This window comes from Anas acuta, chromosome 5, assembly GCF_963932015.1.
Source record: "Anas acuta chromosome 5, bAnaAcu1.1, whole genome shotgun sequence".
NCBI lineage: Eukaryota > Metazoa > Chordata > Aves > Anseriformes > Anatidae > Anas > Anas acuta.
The window spans coordinates 58486837-58508203 of record NC_088983.1 but is presented as its reverse complement, the minus strand read 5'-3'; the positions used below and the strand labels follow the sequence as shown (position 1 = coordinate 58508203).

Below are 21367 nucleotides of genomic sequence, written 5' to 3'. Positions count from 1 at the left end.
AAGTTCTTCCTAACATCCAGCCTAAACCTCCCCTGGCACAACTTAAGCCCATTCCCCCTCGTCCTGTCACCAGGCACGTGGGAGAACAGGCCAACCCCTGCCTCGCTACAGCCTCCTTTAAGGTACCTGTAGAGAGCGATGAGGTCACCCCGAGCCTCCTCTTGTCCAGGCTGAACAAGCCCAGCTCCCTCAGCCGCTCCTCGAAGGACTTGTTCTCCAGGCCCCTCAGCAGCTTCGTCGCCCTTCTCTGGACCCGCTCAAGCACCTCCATGTCCTTCTTGTAGAGAGGAGCCCAAAACTGAACACAGTACTTGAGGTGCAGCCTCACCAGAGCTGAGTACAGGGGATAAAATGAGATCTGTGATGAGGCTGTATGTTTTCCCTACTTGCAAGTGGGTATGTTACCCAGAGAGTTTACCTACTCACTTACCATACTCACTGGAGAGTATGCATAGGTAAAATATGCAACTGTAAGACCCCTCATCAGCCCTTCATTTGTTACAACCCTTCTCTGATTACAGCTGGCAACATCAGGAATACCTACAGGACAGTAGAGTAGCGCAAAGATGATGATTACTAGCTGTAGAAAGTTTCTTCTATAGCAACTGAAGTGAGACTGTCTACAAATCCAGAATATCTTTATACCTTTACATCCCCAGAGAGTCAGTAGAAGTTTAAGGTACAGAGGAGGATTCAGCTGGGGAAAGGTCCTGGCTATTCCTCAATATAGTGGCATTTTGGCTTAAAACAGCACAGTAAGTTGTGATCTACAGACACAGTACAGGTGGCTCTCAAGCTTTAAGAACAGCTGTGGAACATCAAGCAGATGTTACTTCCGCTCCATCCATCACACAACAAATGAAAGATCAGTGCAACTTAATTCATTTACAAGTACAGGGCCAGTTAAGAACAGTTGTTCAGCTTAAAATTCACTTCCAAGAGCAGAGCACAGGGAGAGGCATCCCCTATCTTTGTAACTGTAATACTTGTACAGCAGCAGTGAATAGAATTGGCTTTCTTAAAGGAAAAAAGAGAAATGGATATTTTTGGCCTATAGGTGCATCCTGGGTACCCTTGGTCTTTGTAATAACTACACAAATTTCATCTATTTCAACAAAATAATTTTATTAGATACATGAATATAAAAGATTTACAAATATATCAGTGTTTACAATGCTGCAGTATACAAAGTAATGCATATTTAAAGTCACACACACAAATTATTAACTCTGTCTCCAAAATATTGCATAAAAATACTTGGATTAGTACTGTGAAACTGACCGAGCAGTCTCTTTCTCTCTTTGTCAGAGAGCTTTGAATCTTCATCAATAGCTTTCAGTAGAGACAATAGCTCAGCTTTTGTGGTCTTATCTGTCATGGAGCGATACTCTCTTTCATCAAGCTTTTCGCAAAAGGTATAGCCTAGAAGGAAACATGAGACATTTAGATAGGTCTGTAGCATCTGTGGTGTTAGCTATCTTCCTTAAGTGTCAAGTTAATCATTGTTTAAAGTAAACCTTTTTATATCATCTTGTTCCCCTTTATTTTGCATCTGGGTGCATGACAAGAATAAGCAGCTTGGTTTAAGCTTACCTGTTATCTTACTAGGGTCTTGGCCTGTCTGCAAAGCCAACAGTTTATTGCTGACCATTTTATGCAATGTCCCTGGGATCTTGAATAAACAGAGAAGATGGTCAAACAACAGCTTAGAATAGGCAATTCTGCACAAACATACAAGATAAAAGCTAGACAACGACAAGACTTACCTTTAACACATCTCTTTGGTGATCCACCAGGAACAAGATCAGAAGATCTGTTTTCCCTCTGGATAAGGATTTATTGTTGATAATAGCTTTAGAGAATGTTCTTTTCACAACCATCCTGTTGTCACTCTGAAGAATAATATGAAATAACCAGGAGAATTACTCTCCCCATTTAAAAAGGGCAAGGCATCATCTTTGTTTTTTTAGAATCTTTTTTCTGTAGACACATTTAAGCCACAGGTGTTTTCTGACCTATAACCGGGATATCTAGATATCAGTAAACAAAGCAACAACAGTTCAGTATGCATGTTTACCTCCTCCTGTAGTTTGAGCTCAGAATTATGTGCTGCAACAGCCATGAAGTACAGTAGCCTCCTGAACTCCTCCCTGATTTGGCTGTCCAGAAGTTTCAAATAGAGTTGAAGAGCTTCTAAGGATTGTTCCATCTTCCCATTCACTGGGGAAAAATAAAGCTACTGATTACTATAATTACTTAAATATTATAATAAAACACAAATTTGACACTGAAGACTGCACCCCTCTAAAGAGAACCCCAAACATTAATTCCCACCAGAAGTTCTCACAGGCTGATAGCTGTTTGCACACAATCTCGAGAACAGCCTGCACCCAGGCTTTTAGCCTGCTATTTAAGATAGTACATTTTCAATTAAGCTCAATTACAGTTCACACTCCATTCAACACAGCTGAAATAATGAAAAAGGAAAAAAAGGTTTTGTTAAGCAAGTGACTTCTCACTGTGGAAATAAAGATCTCCCAATAAGTATGGAAAATACCCTAGATAAGTGATCTAGCTTGATGAATTAATTGCAAACCATTCTGTAGAGCTTTGCTAAGTTTTAATCTATTTGGCTTTACTATGCTGAATATAAGTTTTAGATGTCTACTTGAATAAAGTGGGTTGTGCTAGTCTTCTCCCTTTACCTTGTAGGCAGGAAGTATGGGATATAAATGCAGAATATTCCCCGCACCGTGCAAAAGAACAGTCAAGGAAGAGAAAGACCAAGAAAATGGAGAGCAGGAATAAGATGTTAATTGAGAACTGAAACATAGAATCATTCAGTTTGGAAAGAGACCTCTAAGATCATCTAGTCCAGTCTATAACTTAGTACTGAAGCCCACCACTCAACCACATCACTGAGTTCTGTATCTACATGTTTCTTGCAGACCTCCAGGAATGGTGACTCAACCACTTCCCTGCACAGCCTATTCCAGTGCCACATAACTCCAGTAAATAGTGTCCAAAATCGTCATGTCCAACCCAAACCTCCCCTGGCTCAACTTGAGGCCATTTCCCCTCATCTTATCACGTGGTGTCTGGGAGAAGATCCTGGTTGCCACCTCATTATAGCTTCCTTTAAGGTAAACCTTCAGAAGATCACTAAACTACTGTTTCTCTCTAAAATACTGTTTAAACATAACATTTAAGAAACTGACAACTCTATGGACATGAAGGGGGAGAGCTATGACCTGGATATAAAGCATCCACTCAGCTCTGAGTTCATATCCTATGGTCTAAATATTGAACTATAAATGGCCTAATATCAGCTTCCCATGGATATTTGGTATCACTTGGTATCCATGGAAACTAAGTTACAACGCTTCATTTTCATAGCCATTCCACACAGAATGGAACACAAGCTGCAAAACTGCATGCAGTCAGGGCTAGAAATTCCTCTTTATTTCAAAACCATCTTTATGAACAGAGATTAAAAGCCCTGCACAAGTCAAGCTTCAAGCTTAGCTGCTGTAGTAAATACTGATGTTGTCAGTCTCACATAAGCTCAGGAACTCATTTTACTTACCCAGTAGTTCTGCAATTCCTGGATGAATTTCAGGTGCATGGCTTAACAGCGGCTCCTTTTTCTGGCCATAATATCTACCAATGTTTTCAAACAACAGTAGCTTCCATGCATCTGCTTTGTCTGGTTGATCAGGCAAGTTTCTGCTAATATCTACCACCATATGATCCGGAAGGTATTCCAGGCAATCTATCGCTGCTGAGAGCCATTCATCTGTTCTAGAAGACAAAGCAGTTTAATTTTGCAGTTTTACTTACTGGCACTTTTCAGAGTTGGCTGCACTCTGCCACTGAAAGTGAGTAGACTGGTTTCTAGCCAGCAGACACTAACTGTGTAGGTACTTCAATACATTACAACTTGGTACAAGGATGCTTTTCCCAACCCACTCAGATGATAGCCATATGCCTCTTTGTTTAGCTGGGTAGGTTACTAATTGCTCATCTTGATTAAATACGTAGCAGTTGTAAGTAGTTAAACCTAAAGCTAGTGACATCCTCTACTGTTATAGAGGAGGATAAAATTATTGCTAGATAAACAGAAATCCGAGGCTTGATCTGATTGGTAAGAGTTTTTTCAGCCCATACTTTCAACTGCATTTGTACAGTTTCAGGCTCAGTTTTCTCTTGGTATTTTTAAAAGGTAAAGTAGTTAAACTATTCCCTCACAGGTAACTTTTGGTAATTTTTGAAGAAAAAAACTTCTGGGTGATAACAAAATAGTCTACTTTTCACCCCTCAGTGCAGTAAACAGTAGCCCTCCCCAAATATTATCAAATACCATCATTGCCTTCAAAAACGTCTTCTAGTGTTCAGCAGAAATTGCCTCATCTACTTCCAATTCAGAGTTTAGCAACTGCTATTTGCTACTGAATCTAGTCTAACAGGTAAGGAGAAATCCGCCTTTTCACTTCCTTTTTACAGTACCACAGCCTATTACACTTCTACTTAAGATCAACTGTGCATAACACTTGTATGCAACTTTGAACATGATTCTGCTCTCGGAGGCAAGTAATGAATACTTACTGGGAGTCACTGAAAGCCTTGAGAATTTCTCTGTCCAGGTAGTTACTTGTGATGATGTATCCAGGTGCCTTCCTTGGTTGTGGAAGCTGAGGTCTGACTGCTTGGTGCTCAAGTAAAGAGTCCAGGAGTGGAAGGTCTACAAGCTGCAGCAGACGAGCAATCGTTTGTTCTTGCCATACTTCATTAATAACTGGGAAGGGTGGAATACACAAATCACACAGATCAAACAAGTGTGAAAGAAAGATTAGGAAAATGCCAACTCCCCTTCCTCCCGCCAACCGTAATCTAACAGATTAATTTTTCCAAAATAAAGATTTACAGTAGCAGAAAAAGCGTGTCCCCTATCACTTAAGTGCATTTTATCACTGCTAAAGGAAAGAATTAGCCATTTGTTTAGTTAACTGCAAGTGTAGGAGAACTGCTCTTTGGATAAGTCTGAAGTGCCTTACATTCTTTGTGCCCTAACATGCAAGCAGTCTTTGTTCTAGATAACAGAAGAACAGTGTAGCAGTGACACTCTATCCTTATCACAGCTTCCTCAGTTATGATTTGGCTTAAGCTTTGAGAGTTCTCAGATGCATTAACATTTAAAGCCAAATGGAAAAAAGGCACAGTAGATAATAGTTTAGTTGGAGAAGACAGGAGTTGTCAGGAACAGTTTCACACAGTACAGAAGGTGAGCGGGACAGTGCAGGTGTGTTGTTGAAAGGCTAGGGAAGAGTTTTAGCTAACTGCAGACAATTGGCTTTGATTGAGTCAGGCATGAATGTACTGCAGGTGGTTAAACATCACATAGAGTGTTCCTAACTCCAGTTCGGATCCACATAGTTGTGTATTCTTCCCCATAAAGTTCAACACTGATTTATTTCAGCTGCAGATGAGTCCTATCTGATAAAATAAAGGTTAAAAGCAAGCCTGCAATAAATATAACCGGTCTTTGTTGTGACTTGGTGTTCAAAACAAAATAGTACGAGAGTCAGTTTGACTCTACCTCCATTCCAACAGCCAGCCATAAGCTTTTTTAGTCCTACAGCTATTTTCTTTTTCTCACACAAAGAATTGGGGGATTATTCAGCTTACCTTGACGGGGCAAGTTTTCTGAGACATTTACGTGAGGGGTATTTGCAGGCTTTAAACTCAGGTTTTCCCAGAGATCCTCCAAGCTTTCTGCTTTGACAGGAGTAGAGTGAAACATGGTCCTCTGATCTCTGAGATAAAAAAAAATGTTTATATATTCTCATCCATACATATGAATAACAGAACATACAGCACATCCAGATATGAATATCCATCTTAAGATGGAGACTAAAGATAAGATCTTCCCCTCCACCGCCCCCAACACAATTTCTCTGGCCAAGCTGCACAAGAGGGTGCACAATATCTTGCAGAAGAGTTGTGTGCAGTAGTTGCATGCAAGTACATAGTTCCTCCCTTGGAGCTTGTCACATCTGGCATCAGCAAGCTGCGTCAATTACCACAGAGCACAGAGGAGAGGAAATGATCATGGAGAGAGATTTATATACAAGTAACACATGCAAAGTTCCTCCCCAAGCCCCAAGTTTTCGGACTCTTTTTCTAATGGTGAAGTGAGGCCAAAAATTAAGAGCTGTTCTTGAAAAAACTAGAAGGTGGTTGCCCCTTAGCAACACCACCCCTACAGCTAGTAGGCTAGCTCCTGCTATCAACTAGCAAAAGATTTCAGAAACCTCTTACCCATTTTTAATGGGTTAGCTAGTTCTTCTCATAACTGACTTCATATGCTATCAAGTAGAAAAACAACTCCAGCCATAAAAATCACTATTCTTCCAAGCATATTTGTTTAATTTCAATTCCTACAGCTTTTTTTGGTTTAGGACACTGCAAAACCCTTTTTGACGTCAATTATTTTTGACATTTGTGACAAGCCATATGTATCAATGGCTTTGTTCCTTTCACTAAATGAAGAAAAGGTAATTCAGTGGATCAGCACCCTTCCCAGAAGGGAACACACCTAACACCTTCATTCTACACAAACAGGTGCATTGTCTTCCTTCACAACTATTTGTCTGATACACGTATTGTTCATGATGCATGCATCTTTAAGCATTTTAAATATCATACTTTGTTAAAGCGTTTTTAATTCTCTAGAATTCTTGTGTTCTTCCCAAACAGACTTTGGACAGTTTGCATTAGCAGAGGAGGAGACCTAGTCCTAAAGAGGCAGCGGGTGGGAACCCTGACAGAGGGCCTAGCCATTCTTCCTCTCCACTTCTGGAATTTTCTGACTAGTTGGGTTCATGCACTTAAGTTTTTAATGTTTGCTACTCTCAACCACAACAATCGTGTACAGTTATTTTTCTTTTTTCCCTTTTTTTTTTTTAAAGCAAATTGTTATCTACATTGTAACATATGCTGTTTTGTGACAGTTTAGTTAGTACCAGGGTTTTCTTTGCCCACTTCTGAAGAGGCAGAGGAACAAGCCCTAGCAATTACGCTTTCCTCTGGATCTATGTTGGCATGCAACAGCTTAACAGCATCATAGCTTGCCACCTAGCCGAGGAACAAGCCATATGCGCACAAAGGAACAGCTGAAAATATTTTAGAAAGTTAAGATCTGAAGCCTAGTCAAGCTAAGATAAATGAAAGCAGCAAGCAATTTTATGTGTTTTTTCCCTTAAAAGCTGGATGGATTACTAACTTGTGCCACAGCTAAGTGCACAGTGACCAAAGACTTGCCCATTTCATTAGCCAGTTTGATGCATCTGAATGCCAGTTGGTTATACTGGTTCAGATCCCAACAGATGAGCATGTTGCAGATACTTATCCTCTACCTACCCCCGCCTCCATGAAGGCCATGTGATATCAGAGAGAATAATTAACTATGCAGGCTGAATTATTTACTCAAATTGCTGTTTCCTAAGTATCTTCTACACACAAACATCCATAGGATAGCTACTTCCCAACCCCAGTCCTCTAACTACACTGTTCCTCTTGTTCTCCTCCCTCCCCCAGAAAACATAGACAATTTTAGTGGAAGTGTCATCTCCATGCTAGGTTTTGTACTCACCTTTGTGGTGTACACTGCTGGTAATCTTTATCAATATCTGTTTGGCTTGAGATGTTTGTGAATCTGTAGAGACTGTTGCTGCTGTCTTCAAACACAGACCGCTTGTCTTTGCCAAAGACTCTAGTGGACACAGCCTCAAATACTTTGTAGTCCATTAGCGCTTGACACACTCGCACTATTTTAGCACGGGAAATATCAACATCCCCAAAATACTTGTTCTGCAGGAGGTGGGCAAACACAACATCCACCGCATCGGAACCAATAAAACAGTCATGGTAGCACTTCAGGTTCTGACGACGCTTTTTCACTTCCACTTGAGTTTGAAGCGCACTGATAATGCTGCTCCACACATACGTTGCTCCAAAGGGTTTCTGTGCCAAGCTAAAGCCTAGTGATACAAGAACAGAAGGAGGATAATGATTGAACTCGTACTGCAATTAGAGAACTTCCCCCTCTCCGGCTACTAGCTTTCATGAAACATGGAAGGATTTAAGAAGTCTGAGGCTTCTAATTTGGCTTGTGCTGAACCAGCCTGCAACAAAGCATTAGTTCTTGAGCCTTACTCTCCTGGCAAGTCTGTCTGCACCATACCAACGTAACTCACCCTGGCGGTTGCTCTCATTACCATAGCCTGCAGCTTCAATAACAAGCAGCTTTTACTTCTCCAGCCTGATGCTCTGTGACACTGCCTTGCTGTGTACTCTTCCATCACCCAGCGGATGTACTTGCAGGGCCTACTCCTCAGCACACTTGTTCCACAAGACTGAGAACTAACCGTACATACCTGCAGCTCCCCAGTTTCAGTAACGGAGACAGGAAGTATACAGCTGGGAAGGGAGAGAGGGAAGCAGGCATAAGGAGACATTCCTCGTGCCTTCAGGACTGTGTACACAGCAGGCAGACAGTGACGTGCTAAGCAGTAACGAGATCAGAAGTCCTTGAGACATGGTGCGCTGGACATTCAACCCACAGAGCAGCCCTCTGCCGGCCCAGCTCAAACCAGGGTTCACACTCTGTGTACTCAGTGCCACTTCCTTGAGCCAGACGGCCCTCCCTCAATAAAACCACTGAACTATTACTCATTTACCAATTTCAAGTTAAGAAAATCGTGCTAGCAACTGTGTGGCCAGAGGCTATAGTCAGCCTCAGCAAGGACTCGAGACAGAGCATACTTATAAAATCCGCAGGTGGCACCTAGCTGCTAAGAGCTGCAGCCTCCAGAGGGACTAGAATTAGCATGTTTGTCAGTAAATCATAGGAGTAACTTCCAAAGAGATCAAGCAAAGCAAATGGAAGAAGAGACAAATCAAATGCTCAAGTACAAAATAAGGAACGAAGAGTTGGCAGCAATCCTACAGACAGCCATCTGGGGCTGTGACAGACCTCAAGCCTAATGAATTAACAGTGTGATGCAGTGTTTAAGAAGAAGAAAACAACACGCAATTTGTTCTGGAACATATTACCACGAACATTTTCCACAAAGATACAGGAGGTGCTTTTTTCTGTTCTGTCTGAAGAGGCTCTGGTTGGAGAATTGTATCCCCTTGCGGGCACCAGCTTCCAGCCGCCCTCCATCTGCCCGGCAGCCCCAACACCAGCAAGTTGGGAAGGGAGAGTAAGAGAGCTTTTTTGGGGAGAACACGATATGAGAGTATTCAGAGACGCTGACAGCTATCCTCAGAGCTACTATCAGACACCTGCTTTTTGAAAATATTCACGTCAGGAAGTAAAACTTTTTAACACAAGGCGTTGGCACAGAGTAAGTAGAAGCCTGCTAGAACCTATTTTCCCAAGCTGTAAGAAGGAGCGGGATGAAATAGGCGCTGACAGCACCACAGAGAACACAGCAGCCCCTCCTGAGGTACCTACGCTAAGGTACAGGAGGGGCACCCCTCAGACAGCCCCACCACCGGCCGCCCCCAGCCAACCCAGCCTCCTCACCGCCACCCTACCCCCTCTGAGGTACCCGTGGGCCTGACGGCAGGGCTACAGGCAGCCCCGAGGCTCAGCGCCGCCGCCTTCTCCCGCACAGTGGCCATGCCCGTCCCGTCCCGTCCCGTCCCGTCCCGCGGAGCTCCGCTCTCCGCGCCGCCCCCTCACGCACTGCCCCGGCGCGCGCCGCCCGCCCGAAGTAGCCCGCCGGGGGGCGGGGCCACCGCGCCAGCGTCCCCCTCATTGGCTGCGCCGGGGTATAAGGGGCGGGGCTAAGGCGGCCGTTGAACGGCTGCCCGCGTGCCGCCGGGCTCTGGCCCCTCAGAGCAGCCCTCGTAACGGTCAGGGCACCGTGAGGCAGCCTGAGTTGAGGGGCCCCGGCTCTGTTATTTTTTTTTATATATATATATATATAAATAAAAACACTGACTACCTTTATACATATTATTTATCTCAATAGAAGCAGGCAAGAAGCCAAACTGAACTCCATGACATGCAAACTTGTAAGTATACAACATTTCCACTTCATCGTTTTTAATATTCAAGTAATACTAAAAAAAAATCACTTTGAAGTCTTGATTATTAAACTTTGGTTTTGCAGAATTCAATCTGTTGTGAGACCAGAGCTCATTCTGTGAGGAGCACGCCCTTGCTGGCTCTCCAGCACCCTTCAGGTTTGCCCTCTTTTATCCTTATGTGTCGCACCGCAAGTTTGCACAGTAAGGGCACTCTAAGTTTGTTCATCGTATCCAAGTGAATAAACAATGGATTTCATTTTAAGCTGGGAGAGCTGGTCACAGCTAGATACCACACGCTCTTACGGCAAACATTTCTTCTTGTTTCCTTGACAGAGTGGTAAAGCACTTAATGAGGTTGTTTGGGGAGTGGAAGTTCCTCCTGTTAGATTTTTTCAGGTAAAGAAGCCTTATGCCCACAGAAAAAGGAATCTATTCAAACTGTAGTCAACCACTAGCCTTTGAAAATGAAAGGTGACACTGTCCTTCATCAATAGGAAGTGGCAAACACAGATTTCTTTCTTGGGGGACAATGGGAAGACATTAAAAAATAGTTCTGACTCACAGGTGTCTGTTTCAACAGTTGCTATTAAGAGCCTAATAAAACCATGTAATGCATAGATCAATGTGGATTTCTATGATATATTATTTTATTATTCCCTGTTTTGTAAAGGTTCAATGCTAGACCTAGCACTGCCAAAATAGTGAGATAAATTTTACTGCCTAAGTACATTTTTATTTTTTAAAAAATGCTTTATTTCAACAACTATGTGAAAATTAATGCTGTCAATCATGCTGCAATGGATTTGCTGTAATCTTGAGGAAACTTAGACCTACAAAGACTCATTCAAATGGGAGGACACATACAAGAACACTACACCTTATGAGTGAACCAAGTTTAATGCACAGCGATCTGCCCATCCAGAAGTTTATAAGCTTCCCTGCCCCTGTATTTTCTTACTAAGTCATCAGCAGACAGATTTCTGTCTTTGCCTCCATGTTTTCCCCCAAGAGATCACAGCTATATCACACCAGTTTCTCCCTACCCTCTAACGCTATGAAGAGGTAAGAGACACTGGTGGGCAGGTGACAGCTACTGACTGGTCAGCCAGCTGTTGCCAAACAGGAACTGGTATCACAGGGAATTAAAAAAGCTATACAACTTTTAGTATTACAATAACGTTACCATAAAATGCTTCCTTGAAGCACAGATTTACACAGGTGGATAAAAATATATTTATTATTTTAATTATTTAAAATTGTGTATTTTCATATAGCCATTTTAAAGAATGACCTCTTGTTCAGCCAGTATAGACATCTTAAGCCAGTGTCATTCCTTAGACAAGTAGTGGAAAGATCTGAGGATGAAAGTTCAATATGCTATATTCAGCTTCACCTTCCACTACATTTTCCCCAAATGAACCTTTGTAAAGTTGAAGGCAGGATGCACAAAAGAATGCCAGTTATAAAATCATCATTAACATCATTCATCCTCCAAATTATGTAGGGCCAACTTAGTGCCATTTCTATATACATGGGTAACAGTACCTTGTTCCAAAAGCAGTTCCCCTGAAAAACAAAGAATAAAAATACAGGGCTACATACAGAGACATGGACTGCTGTGGGTAAATTTCTTAAAGTGTGGTCTGTAGGGTGTGGCATAGGAGACTAAACAGTACCTCTAAATGAAGTTTTATGATACACTCAGCTCTACTGTTGGCTTTCTATATAAAAGTATTATGTGAAGTTGTACAGACAGAACAACAATTCTGTGATCTAGTTAGGGTGATTAAAATTGAATTTAAGCTGTGCAACTGAGTCCTAATTTGTACAGTTGTATTAAGCTCTAGAACTGTTCCATGGAATGTTTATAGTGAGAAACAGCAGAAGAAAATTCTATTTTGATCTGATTTTGAAGTCGTATAGAAATGCTCCATCTGACTGCATCACAAGTAAGAAGATGACCTATATTGTTAAGGATTTACAAGCTTCAGACTCATAGAAACCCTTGAAAACTTATATAAGAACCTTGGTGTTTAATTAGAAGTATACAGCAGAAACAGAGTATTTATATTCAACAGCCGCAATTTGGGCATGTCTCTTTGCTCAGGATCTGATGGATCTGATTCACTCACTCATGTCAACTACAGGTTTGCTTGAGGATACAGATGATACAAGATAATGTGGGCTCTCCTATCTAGATCTTCTCTGATTAGGGGGAGAGAGACAGCAAAATTAGAACTTGAATCACAAAGTGAGAAACTGTTGAATCCATCTATGTATGCTAAGTGCTGTCTAGCTTTTTTCCATAATAAGTGTGGAAGTCGGACAGCCTGCCAGTGTATTTGGATGAGAGTGCACCTGTAACTTCCAGGCATTCTGGGCACAAATGAAGGAGATATAATTGCATACTAGACCTCATGGAGTATGAACTGACTGTATGACTGAGTCTTCTGGTATCGTTACTGAAAAGACAGAAGTTGGAAGACATCTTGCTTAAGAAGATGGAGGCATATTAAGAGAAAATACAGGGTGCTGTTGTATATAAGGCAGATCAATGCTTGGTTAAGGAATTTGGAAATGCTACACATTCTTAAAAGAAACAAAGGATAAAGTTTGTTTCGATTTCTGAAAACTTAAGACCCCAAATTTGCAAAATAAAAATATTCTAAAACCAAGAAATGGTCAATGTCCAAAATATTTTTTTTGTATTTTAAGTGCCAAAAATTAGAAAAGATTGACTTCTTGCTGAAAATTGACAGACCAAGAAACAGGCATTCTTGCAGAAGAATATTATCATAGTGCTTATTTTCATAAGAATTTAGATCCCAATTCTCTGAAGGATTAACACAGACTGCACATTTCACATGCCAATCTAACATCTCATAAACAAATGTCAGACTATAGGCGACTCTAATATCAGATGTTTCTTCAGATTTCAATTGTCTTCCCATAACGATATAAGCTTCTAAGCATATTTCAACACAGTTTAAATTTGCATATACATAAAATTTTATTGCCATGATCGCAAGGTTCTAGTGGATTCAGTCTTCATGGCTTTGTTTCTGAAAAAGCATAGCAAATAATGCTTACCATAAAAATTCAAATTAAATATTCCAGTTATTTAGAACAGTTACTCTTTTTTTCCCCACTTAAGTACCAACAATGCCTGTATTCATTGCAGTGTGCTGAAGCTGATGAAGAGGGAACATTTTAAACAGCAAGCCCTTAAAATGTTGCTCTATTTCATTCACAAATAATGAGATAAATTTCATATGCATATGGTTCAAGCTCTCACATAAATATGTATGAAAAAGCAACAGCTTCAGTTACAGAAATAATTTTTTAAAGTCACAATTGCCATAACATTATTAAATCTCCCCAATTTCTTCACATGAAAATATAAAGCCTGTTGTGTATTTTGACAGTGAAACTGTCCCAAGTCTCCCTTCAACCTTTTTTAATCTCAAATTTACATAAATAGCTATTCATACAACGTTGGATTGCAAAAGGCTGTATTTGATACAAGATTTGACGCAGCAAATCTGTCTTATTAGTGAGTAAGGTGTTCTGTTATTTATATTAAAGAGCATGAGAGGTTTGCTTGGGGCTGAACTCCATGGGTTAGAGGAGACAGACTGCATCCTTTAGGATGCAGAGCAGGTTATTCACAAATTCACTCTGCTTAGTCTCAATTTCCCATTACATTTGCATTAAAAGAGATCATGTAGTAGCAGGTTCTGTGGGATATAGCGATGCCATCTTGCAACATTCAATCCAGGATGCCAGCCACATCTGCCCCACCATGGAGAAGCGACTTTCAGTTGCACAGCTTGGGCAAGAGTGTGATTTACTCCTGAAGCACAAAACTTCAGTTTGATACAGTGATGTGAAATCTGTAAAGATTCCACCCTTGCATGTTTGAAGAGACCAGAACAATAAACAAGTTCCCAAAACAGAAGCTTCTGGATGACTGAATGTTTGAATTGACAAAGCGTGCATTGTTCATGAGTGCAATCCTTCCATTCCTGGGCTGGAATACCAATGTGGCTAGAGGACAAAGTCAGGCAGCTCAATGGCAAATACAGGGCAGGGAGGCAAGAGGCTGAGCCTGCACTAGTGAACACTGACCTCCGGTGGAACACACTGCCCTCTGAATAGCAATCCACACACAGGGGCTGGAAAGGGAGCAAGTCAGAGCCAGAATTCCTTGAGACTGCTTACTTTAGGGAAGTGTATGGGAGCAAAGAGTATTAGCAACGTGACCAGAAATGCAAGGACGTGACTCTGCTTCTCAATTTCGCTATTACTATTTTTTGTCTTAAATAGATTTTTCCACTTTTTCTCCTGCAGAAGTCTTCCGAGACATTCCAGATGATTATACATTATAACGAGAGATTGATTACAGCATACCTAAGTGTGCATAGCATGATCCTTGCAACACCATTTGGATAAGACTCCTCATAGAGCTGTGAAGATTCACTGTCATCTGCACACTAGAAGCCTGTGTGAGAAGAATAAGCAGTCTCAAGCATCATCAGACACAAATAACTGAAAGGCCAGAAGTTACCATCTGCCCAGCTGGGAGTTACCGTTTCTCAGGTAAACTAGAGTAACTAACAATGTGAACTTCTGCACATTGCAAAACAAAAATGAATACATTTACTCATTTTACTACTGAAAGTGGCTTTAGGTAAATTCACAAAGGATTAGGGAGCTGGTCTCACCAGTTTATACAATTGTAGAGAACCGGAGGTCAAGCCAAGTAAGCAGTGATTTTCAGTTGAAGCATGGTGAGGTAGTAATTTACGCTGATCTGGCAGGGACAAGTTTCACAACCTTACTCCCAAAGCGAGCAGCAACTAGTGGCACCAGGTTAATGGGACAGTAGGAGCACACAAAATAAGGGGGGAGGGAGAACTCTAAATAGATTTGCCAATCATAAGTGAGTTCATGATTTTGACCACTTGACTTTTTTATTTAATAGTTATGTACCAGTGATAGCGCTATTTACACCAAGCGTAAGGCTTGTGTTCAAGAGCAGAGGAGTGAGTTTATTTTTACACATGAGTCTATAATTCACTTTTTATATTAATGTACAATGTGCAGCGACCACCAAACTCTATTATGTCATGTCTTGCCAGGTCCCCGGTTTAGGATGAGAAAACAGCCCTAGAAGCACTGCCTGCAGACAGCCTCGTTACCCCCACTAGAACTCAACAGAACTTGCAGAGTTCACATGGAAAAGAACATAACAATGCTTGGCAAAGTACTTTTTATTTTTTGGACCAGCTGATTCCAGAATTGCAATACTTCGATCTTCAGGGGTAAGTTTTCTCTTCAGTTTCTTTTGAGCAAAGTTCATTGACTGTGGTCAATGCACCTCTGCGGCTGTTTGAACAATCGCTGGACCTTGCACTGAAGCAAATAAAAAACATTCTCTTACTCTCTCTTCTGTTACCAAAGTTTATGAATAGTAACTTCTATGTGGTGACCAGCAACAAAAAGCTAGGTTTCAGAATCCAAAGGTGCTTTACTCAGTGAGCACATTGAAATCCTTATTCTCCCAGAGCTTCAAACGAGTTACCAATTTGGACCTAACCACATGACAAAGCATTGATGCTTTAGTTTTTATTCAGTTATCACACCATTTACTTTGTTGCTGCAGCAAAAATGTGATACATGAATAATGCACAGAGAAATCACATTAGTAGGCACCATAGTTGGAAAGGAGGAGGTTGACAAGCAACATAATTTTACTTAAAAAGTCTTGCTGTCACAAGCCCTGGAAGTTTTAGAACACTATGGCATGTACTCCCAATTACATAGTTTAATATTTCAAGCAACACATGTAGATCAAAAAAAAGTCAGTGACATAATCTGATAATAATTTGAACCAAAAACACCTACAAAAAAACAAAAACAAAAAACAGCAGCATTTTAAAGCAGAATCTTGCTTTGGGAAGCAGCTCTTACACACAGGACCATTATAGAAAACATTCCATGCCTTCAGACTCACTTTTTCCTACAAGCAAGTGGCTCAGAGGCCACTTACCATGTATCCACATCAATATGGGATTTCAGCCCTCTGTGTAGGAAAAATATTCATAAGAAATGGAGGAGTTCATTGTAACTGGGAAAAAAAAAACGAAAACCTTCTAGCACCACTTTTTCCCTATAGGTACATAGAGGTAGCATTCTGGTTAAGCAAGAAGGAAACAAACAAAAACAGTATAGCTAAAAGGCACCTGAATCACAGAAGTCGTCTCTCTTTTACCCCAATTTTCTGGTTCCTCATTTTTCACAACAGTTTAAGAACTGGCAGATACGCTGTGAAAATGAATGCAGAACATTTAGAACCAATAAATGTAATAACAAAAAAGTTCCTTAATTCATGGGATATAATGAAAAAGAAATGTATTTCTTCGCATTGAGATCAGAAAATGTCTAAGTTGCCATTTCTTTCCCAACAAACTAGCTTTCCAAGACTTAGTATTTTAATAATAAATGACTGAGCATTATGAGTTTTTTGTTTAAAAGTGTTTTCACTTTAATGGGTTTAGTTAATAACATCATGAATGGTACAAAACTGTGTCCTTTTTCACATTTCCATACATTGTATTACGGACCACCTGAAAATCTGGACTAAGAACGCATAAAGTGTCTCTTATATAGCCCTAGCCTCTTTTTTTGCCATATGTAGAGAAGATATGCAGAAAACATGCATTTGTTAACAATGACATGTTAATATTAGCTTAAACAATAAGATATGGCAGAACGTGCACACTGTAATGCACAGGCGTGTAACAGAGTAAGAGACCAAATGTCACGTGTTGGCAAAGAAAAAGAAATGACTGATGACACATTGACATTTTGCGACCATAGTTTTAGCTTTTCTGTTTTAAAATTGTTTTAAATAGTAGTAAATATTTAAATAATATTTAAAATATATTTCCCCTATGGACATCATTTACTTGGAAGACAGCCTGTAAGATTTGCCTTTTTAAAAAGTAGTATTTCATTTAGACAATATATGAATACATTACAGGTCATAGAAGACCCTAAAGTCCTTAGCCATTTTCAGAAAGTTTTTCAGTCCAATTTTGTCTCAGATGTTTTGCAAACAAGACTTTGGAAGTAGCATCTCAAAGAAAATCTGCCTTTAAGAGAAATACTGTTATGTCAATAAAAACAAACCCAATGTAAACAGGGATGCCATACTAAAGGAAATGACAGTGGAATTAAAAAAAAAACATAGTTCATCACACGATTAGTTTAATAAATTTCTCTTTTGCTAATTCATAGTCTAAAGAGGGTTTTATTCCTTCCTAGTGCATCTTCTCTTGCAGTCACGAGTGCTCAGTTTCCACTGTCAGATGTCAAAGAATAAGGACCTCACTGTTGCTTCAAGAAAAAGACAAAAGATTGAGGTGTGGGTGCAGAATTATCTAAAATGCAACAGAACAAAGCATTTGTGCAAAAAAGTAACTTGTACATTGACTTTTTTTCTAAGTTTGCTTCAGTATAAAAAGCCTTTTCAATCCCACTAACAAAAATTTATTTTCATTTATGATCCTTCACACACCTGAAAGTTCCATGCTTTTACTCACTGTAATTGGTAAACTAATAATCCAGCCACCATCTTTGTAGCTCAAGACAAAGATGGAAGCTCTAGCACATCTTTAGTAGTCTGGGGTAGTTTCTTTTATTCAAGAAAAGTTTTTCCTATGTTCTACAGGCACAGTGCTTGTTTAACTGGTCCTGGGAATAAAACAGCCAAAAATAAGCCAGGCCACCCTCTATGGCAGTGCAGAGCATCCTGGCCCATTTTATTTAGATACTTGTTGCTAAAGTTTACCTTCCTTTTAAATATGGAGAAACTACTCCAAAAACCTTTTTTTTTCTTTCAGTTTCTAAGGACTTAGATTAAAACAAGTAGCTTCCTAAAGCTACTTCTAGATTCAAAATTCTAAAGGATGTATAAAGTAGCAGTAGAGAAATCATTTAGAAAGTGTAAAGACCTCTCTCGGTTAGTTGCTTCGCAGTCGTATAAGGGAGGGATGTGAGACACAAAGTCGGATGGGTTCATTACTATACAATCAAGGAGCCAACTCTTGTTCCCTCAGTCTGCATCCTAACCATTTTTAAAGCTACAGGTTAGGAATTCCCAAACTGTGTTGTGTGTATCACTGAAAGGAAACAACAGAACTCCACCTGGGTGAAGAATATATATATACACACACATATATATATATATATATATTCCTCATGAGAGGAAATACCTCTCTTGAATCTACACAGCCAGGAACTACTGCTGCCAATCACCCCCATCAATAAAGAAATACGCTAAGTAAATTTGGGAACTCCTACTATAGGTTACATAGTACACCAGGCACATTGCTACTACGTCTCCAGTGTGCATATTTACATTAAAATGATTTTAGCTGATCACTACCAGTGGTAACTTTGCTTCATGTGCTAGCCACAAACTTTAGCTCCTGTGAGGTTCAACACAGTTCAACACTGAAACAATGGCAACTCTTCAACCCAGTGTCCACCCTTCTTTACTCTGAAAAAATGAATTAGCTTTATGATTGCTCTAACATTCTGCACATTCTTCCTAAGTAAAGTCCACATCGCTATCCTTGATTATAGTAGACACAACAGTAGCACAATGCATCTGTTAACGTGATAGTGACCTCCCTTTTTAAAGCAGAAACACCGTGAAGAGGCTTTAAAAAAGGCAGGGGCACGTATCGATTTCTGTTCACTGTAGTCTGCATACAAGTTGTAGAGGAGAATTATTGCTTTTAAAAGATGAAAAGCTTTGGAAACATGGTAAACATCCTCTAAGGTTCTAAAAACTAATCAGCTAAAATTCTGTACATGCTTTACTATTCAAACCTCTATTTGATTACTCAAGATCAAATCATTGCATTTTCACATCTATTCATTAAACTCTTTATAGTTCTAAGGTCTAATGAATATTTAACAACTAAATAGGATCAAAACAGATAACAGGAAAAAAAGTCACATGGCAATGAACATTATTTCATTTGGCCAATGAATAGTGAACCCTGCTTTCTTGGATGAAATTAAGGCACTAAGTGGCAGTGAACGGATAAAGGAATGATTTTTTTTCCTATGTTTTCTGAAAAAGAACAACATGGTTTTTATTTTTTATTTTAGGACCCCAGTAGAGTAAGTATCCATTCTGAATGACTCCGTAAGGCATTCTGTTGGCAAATTTTAAGAAAATGAGAAAATGTTCTCCTGGAGTAGAGCCCATTACATTCATTGTCTGTGTGTGACTAGTGGCACTACTAACTGTTAACAAACTGGAGGGACAAAAAAGCTACAAGGTGTCTGAAGACTTGAAAGGCACCAAAAAGAGAACAGCTCTGCAACTGCCAGTTCTACAAACAACTATGTAAGCTGTGTTTAACACTGCATATAGTCTATTCAATCATCAATCTTTGTTGACAAAGATAAAGTGTAATAGCTCCTCATTTAAACTCTCAGTTAATCAAGTGCTAGTTTAGTAAGAAATTTATTTTTGCGTATCAGAAAATACTTGCAGTGTCTAACACAACTACACTTAAAGCAAAACTAGTCTAGTATGCATTATTCTGGTTAACACTGAAGCAAACCTGTATAAACAAAAGGGTTACCTCAAGATATATAGTTTACAATAAGAAATCAACATATAAATGAATAGGATTTACTGAAAACAATGGAAAGTGTATTACAAAGATACATGAAACAATTTTAACCACAATATTTTCTCTGTGAAAAATACAACTATTAGTGAGATAAAATGTACAATTGAATTTTTTTTCCCCAAAACAACAAAAACAAAACAAAACCGCAGTATAAAGGAAAATATTTTTTTTCTTCAAAACAGGGAAAATAGTTAAGGTCATTGTCTTTCATTACAATATAATTTGACACAAAAAAAGCAGTCATAGGATTGCACCAACTCCACGTTCAGTCTCCTGAACATGACAATAGTAAAAGGAGTCCATAAAGCATATTGACATTTCTGGATTTTATGATGGCAATATACGTTCGCAGAAACTGATGTCACTCCGGCTCTGTTCACAAAATGTACAAAACTAAATTTGGTGGCCAGACGTATGTAAAAGTTAGTTCACCCCAACACTGACTTTTCTGTTGCTTAGTCAGAGATGGAAAAACCTGTAGTATTTTAAGTGTTGTTATCTTTTTAGCAATAAAGAAAAAAGTATATGTAGTGCATGCTTTATCATTTGTCAAAAACATTTCTGAAAATAAAACTAAGTTATCCAATAGTTTACAAAATAGAAAATAATTCTTCAGGTTAAAAACTTGGTTAGGTTTATGTTTAGTTCCACCTCCAAAGGACCGATTTCATTGGCAGCATCACTTTTCCTCAGCAAGAGCCAAGGCACAAAGTTCCATAAAGAGAAATAAAAATGCCTACGAAGAAGAACGCAGTCTGGCATTATAAAAGAAATCAGAGCCTCTCTCTGAGCTTTCTGTTCCATCAGATTAGTGCCGTAGAAAAATGTGAGATTTGGAATACATTTTTGTTATGAGCATTTCTGCTGGACACGATTCAAAAGTTCACCAAACTTTTCAAAGAGATCCTCCACCCATTTGATATTTTTCATGCACAGCTGCACAATCTCTTCTTGTCCTAGATCCGCACTCTTCTTCTGAACAGAAGAAATCTATTTAAAAAAAGAGAAAAGAGACATGCACGCACACATACACGTTAGGCTGCCAGTATTACAGATTTTTTGCTTTTACAATGCTCTACAGTTAAATAGCATTCTACTTTTGAAGACACCCCCTACCAAAACTGCTTTTCTTATCATCTGAGCCAGAGCTTAACTCTTGTGTTTCTGCTACCTGGAATACGTCAACGTGAAATTTGCAGTAAAAAATAAACAAATGGGCATTCTGAGAAAAAAAGTAGCCCTTAGACCTGAGGGGTTACACAAGGCGATAGAATTTGTTTAATTTATTTGGAAAACAGTGAAGAATGCTTACCCCCATAGAAACTGGTTCCACACAAAACTTGTAAGCCTCATATCTGAATGTTCTAGGCCGAAGTGTCCATTAGGGGCAACGTATATGCTCAGAATGTCTTTTTGTTTGTCATAAGGAATTAATTAAAATAAAAGGAAGCTACGGTCCATGCTCATTTACCAAAAATGCAACAATCGCTCTATATTTAGACTCAATTCCCTCAGTGAATTCCCACAATGAATGCAAATATACAGCA

At 39.6% G+C, this 21367-nt stretch overlaps 2 protein-coding genes and 1 long non-coding RNA gene across 7 annotated transcripts in view; 1 reads left to right on the top strand and 2 right to left on the bottom strand.

The window, feature by feature from the left end:
• Nucleotides 1–1108: 1108 nt before the first annotated feature.
• DEPDC7 (DEP domain containing 7) lies at nucleotides 1109–9787 on the bottom strand. The gene is made up of 9 exons (XM_068685079.1): nucleotides 9618–9787; nucleotides 7652–8039; nucleotides 5686–5813; nucleotides 4606–4795; nucleotides 3587–3801; nucleotides 2078–2220; nucleotides 1767–1892; nucleotides 1594–1672; nucleotides 1109–1422 (listed from the first exon to the last, which is right to left on the bottom strand). The coding sequence occupies exons 1-9, from the start codon at nucleotides 9688–9690 to the stop codon at nucleotides 1208–1210; spliced, it is 1557 nt and encodes a 518-aa protein (XP_068541180.1). The 5' UTR covers nucleotides 9691–9787; the 3' UTR covers nucleotides 1109–1207.
• Nucleotides 9788–9908: 121 nt separating this feature from the next.
• On the top strand, nucleotides 9909–19347 carry LOC137857909 (uncharacterized). Of its 2 annotated transcripts, XR_011097367.1 has the most exons (6): nucleotides 9909–10086; nucleotides 10185–10257; nucleotides 10435–10497; nucleotides 14452–14700; nucleotides 15243–15425; nucleotides 19288–19347. It is a non-coding gene; the product is annotated as an uncharacterized lncRNA (long non-coding RNA). The 2 variants fall into 2 exon arrangements; XR_011097366.1 differs by lacking the exon at nucleotides 10435–10497 and having other exon boundaries at nucleotides 9915–10086.
• QSER1 (glutamine and serine rich 1) overlaps nucleotides 16624–21367 on the bottom strand; it is a 43817-nt gene continuing 39073 nt past the window's right edge. For all 4 annotated transcript variants that reach the window (XM_068685073.1, XM_068685074.1, XM_068685076.1 and 1 more), the window contains one exon: nucleotides 16624–20810. In XM_068685073.1, the coding sequence (XP_068541174.1) occupies nucleotides 20670–20810 (141 nt within the window). In that variant the 3' untranslated portion in view covers nucleotides 16624–20669. The remainder of the gene's footprint in view (nucleotides 20811–21367) is intronic.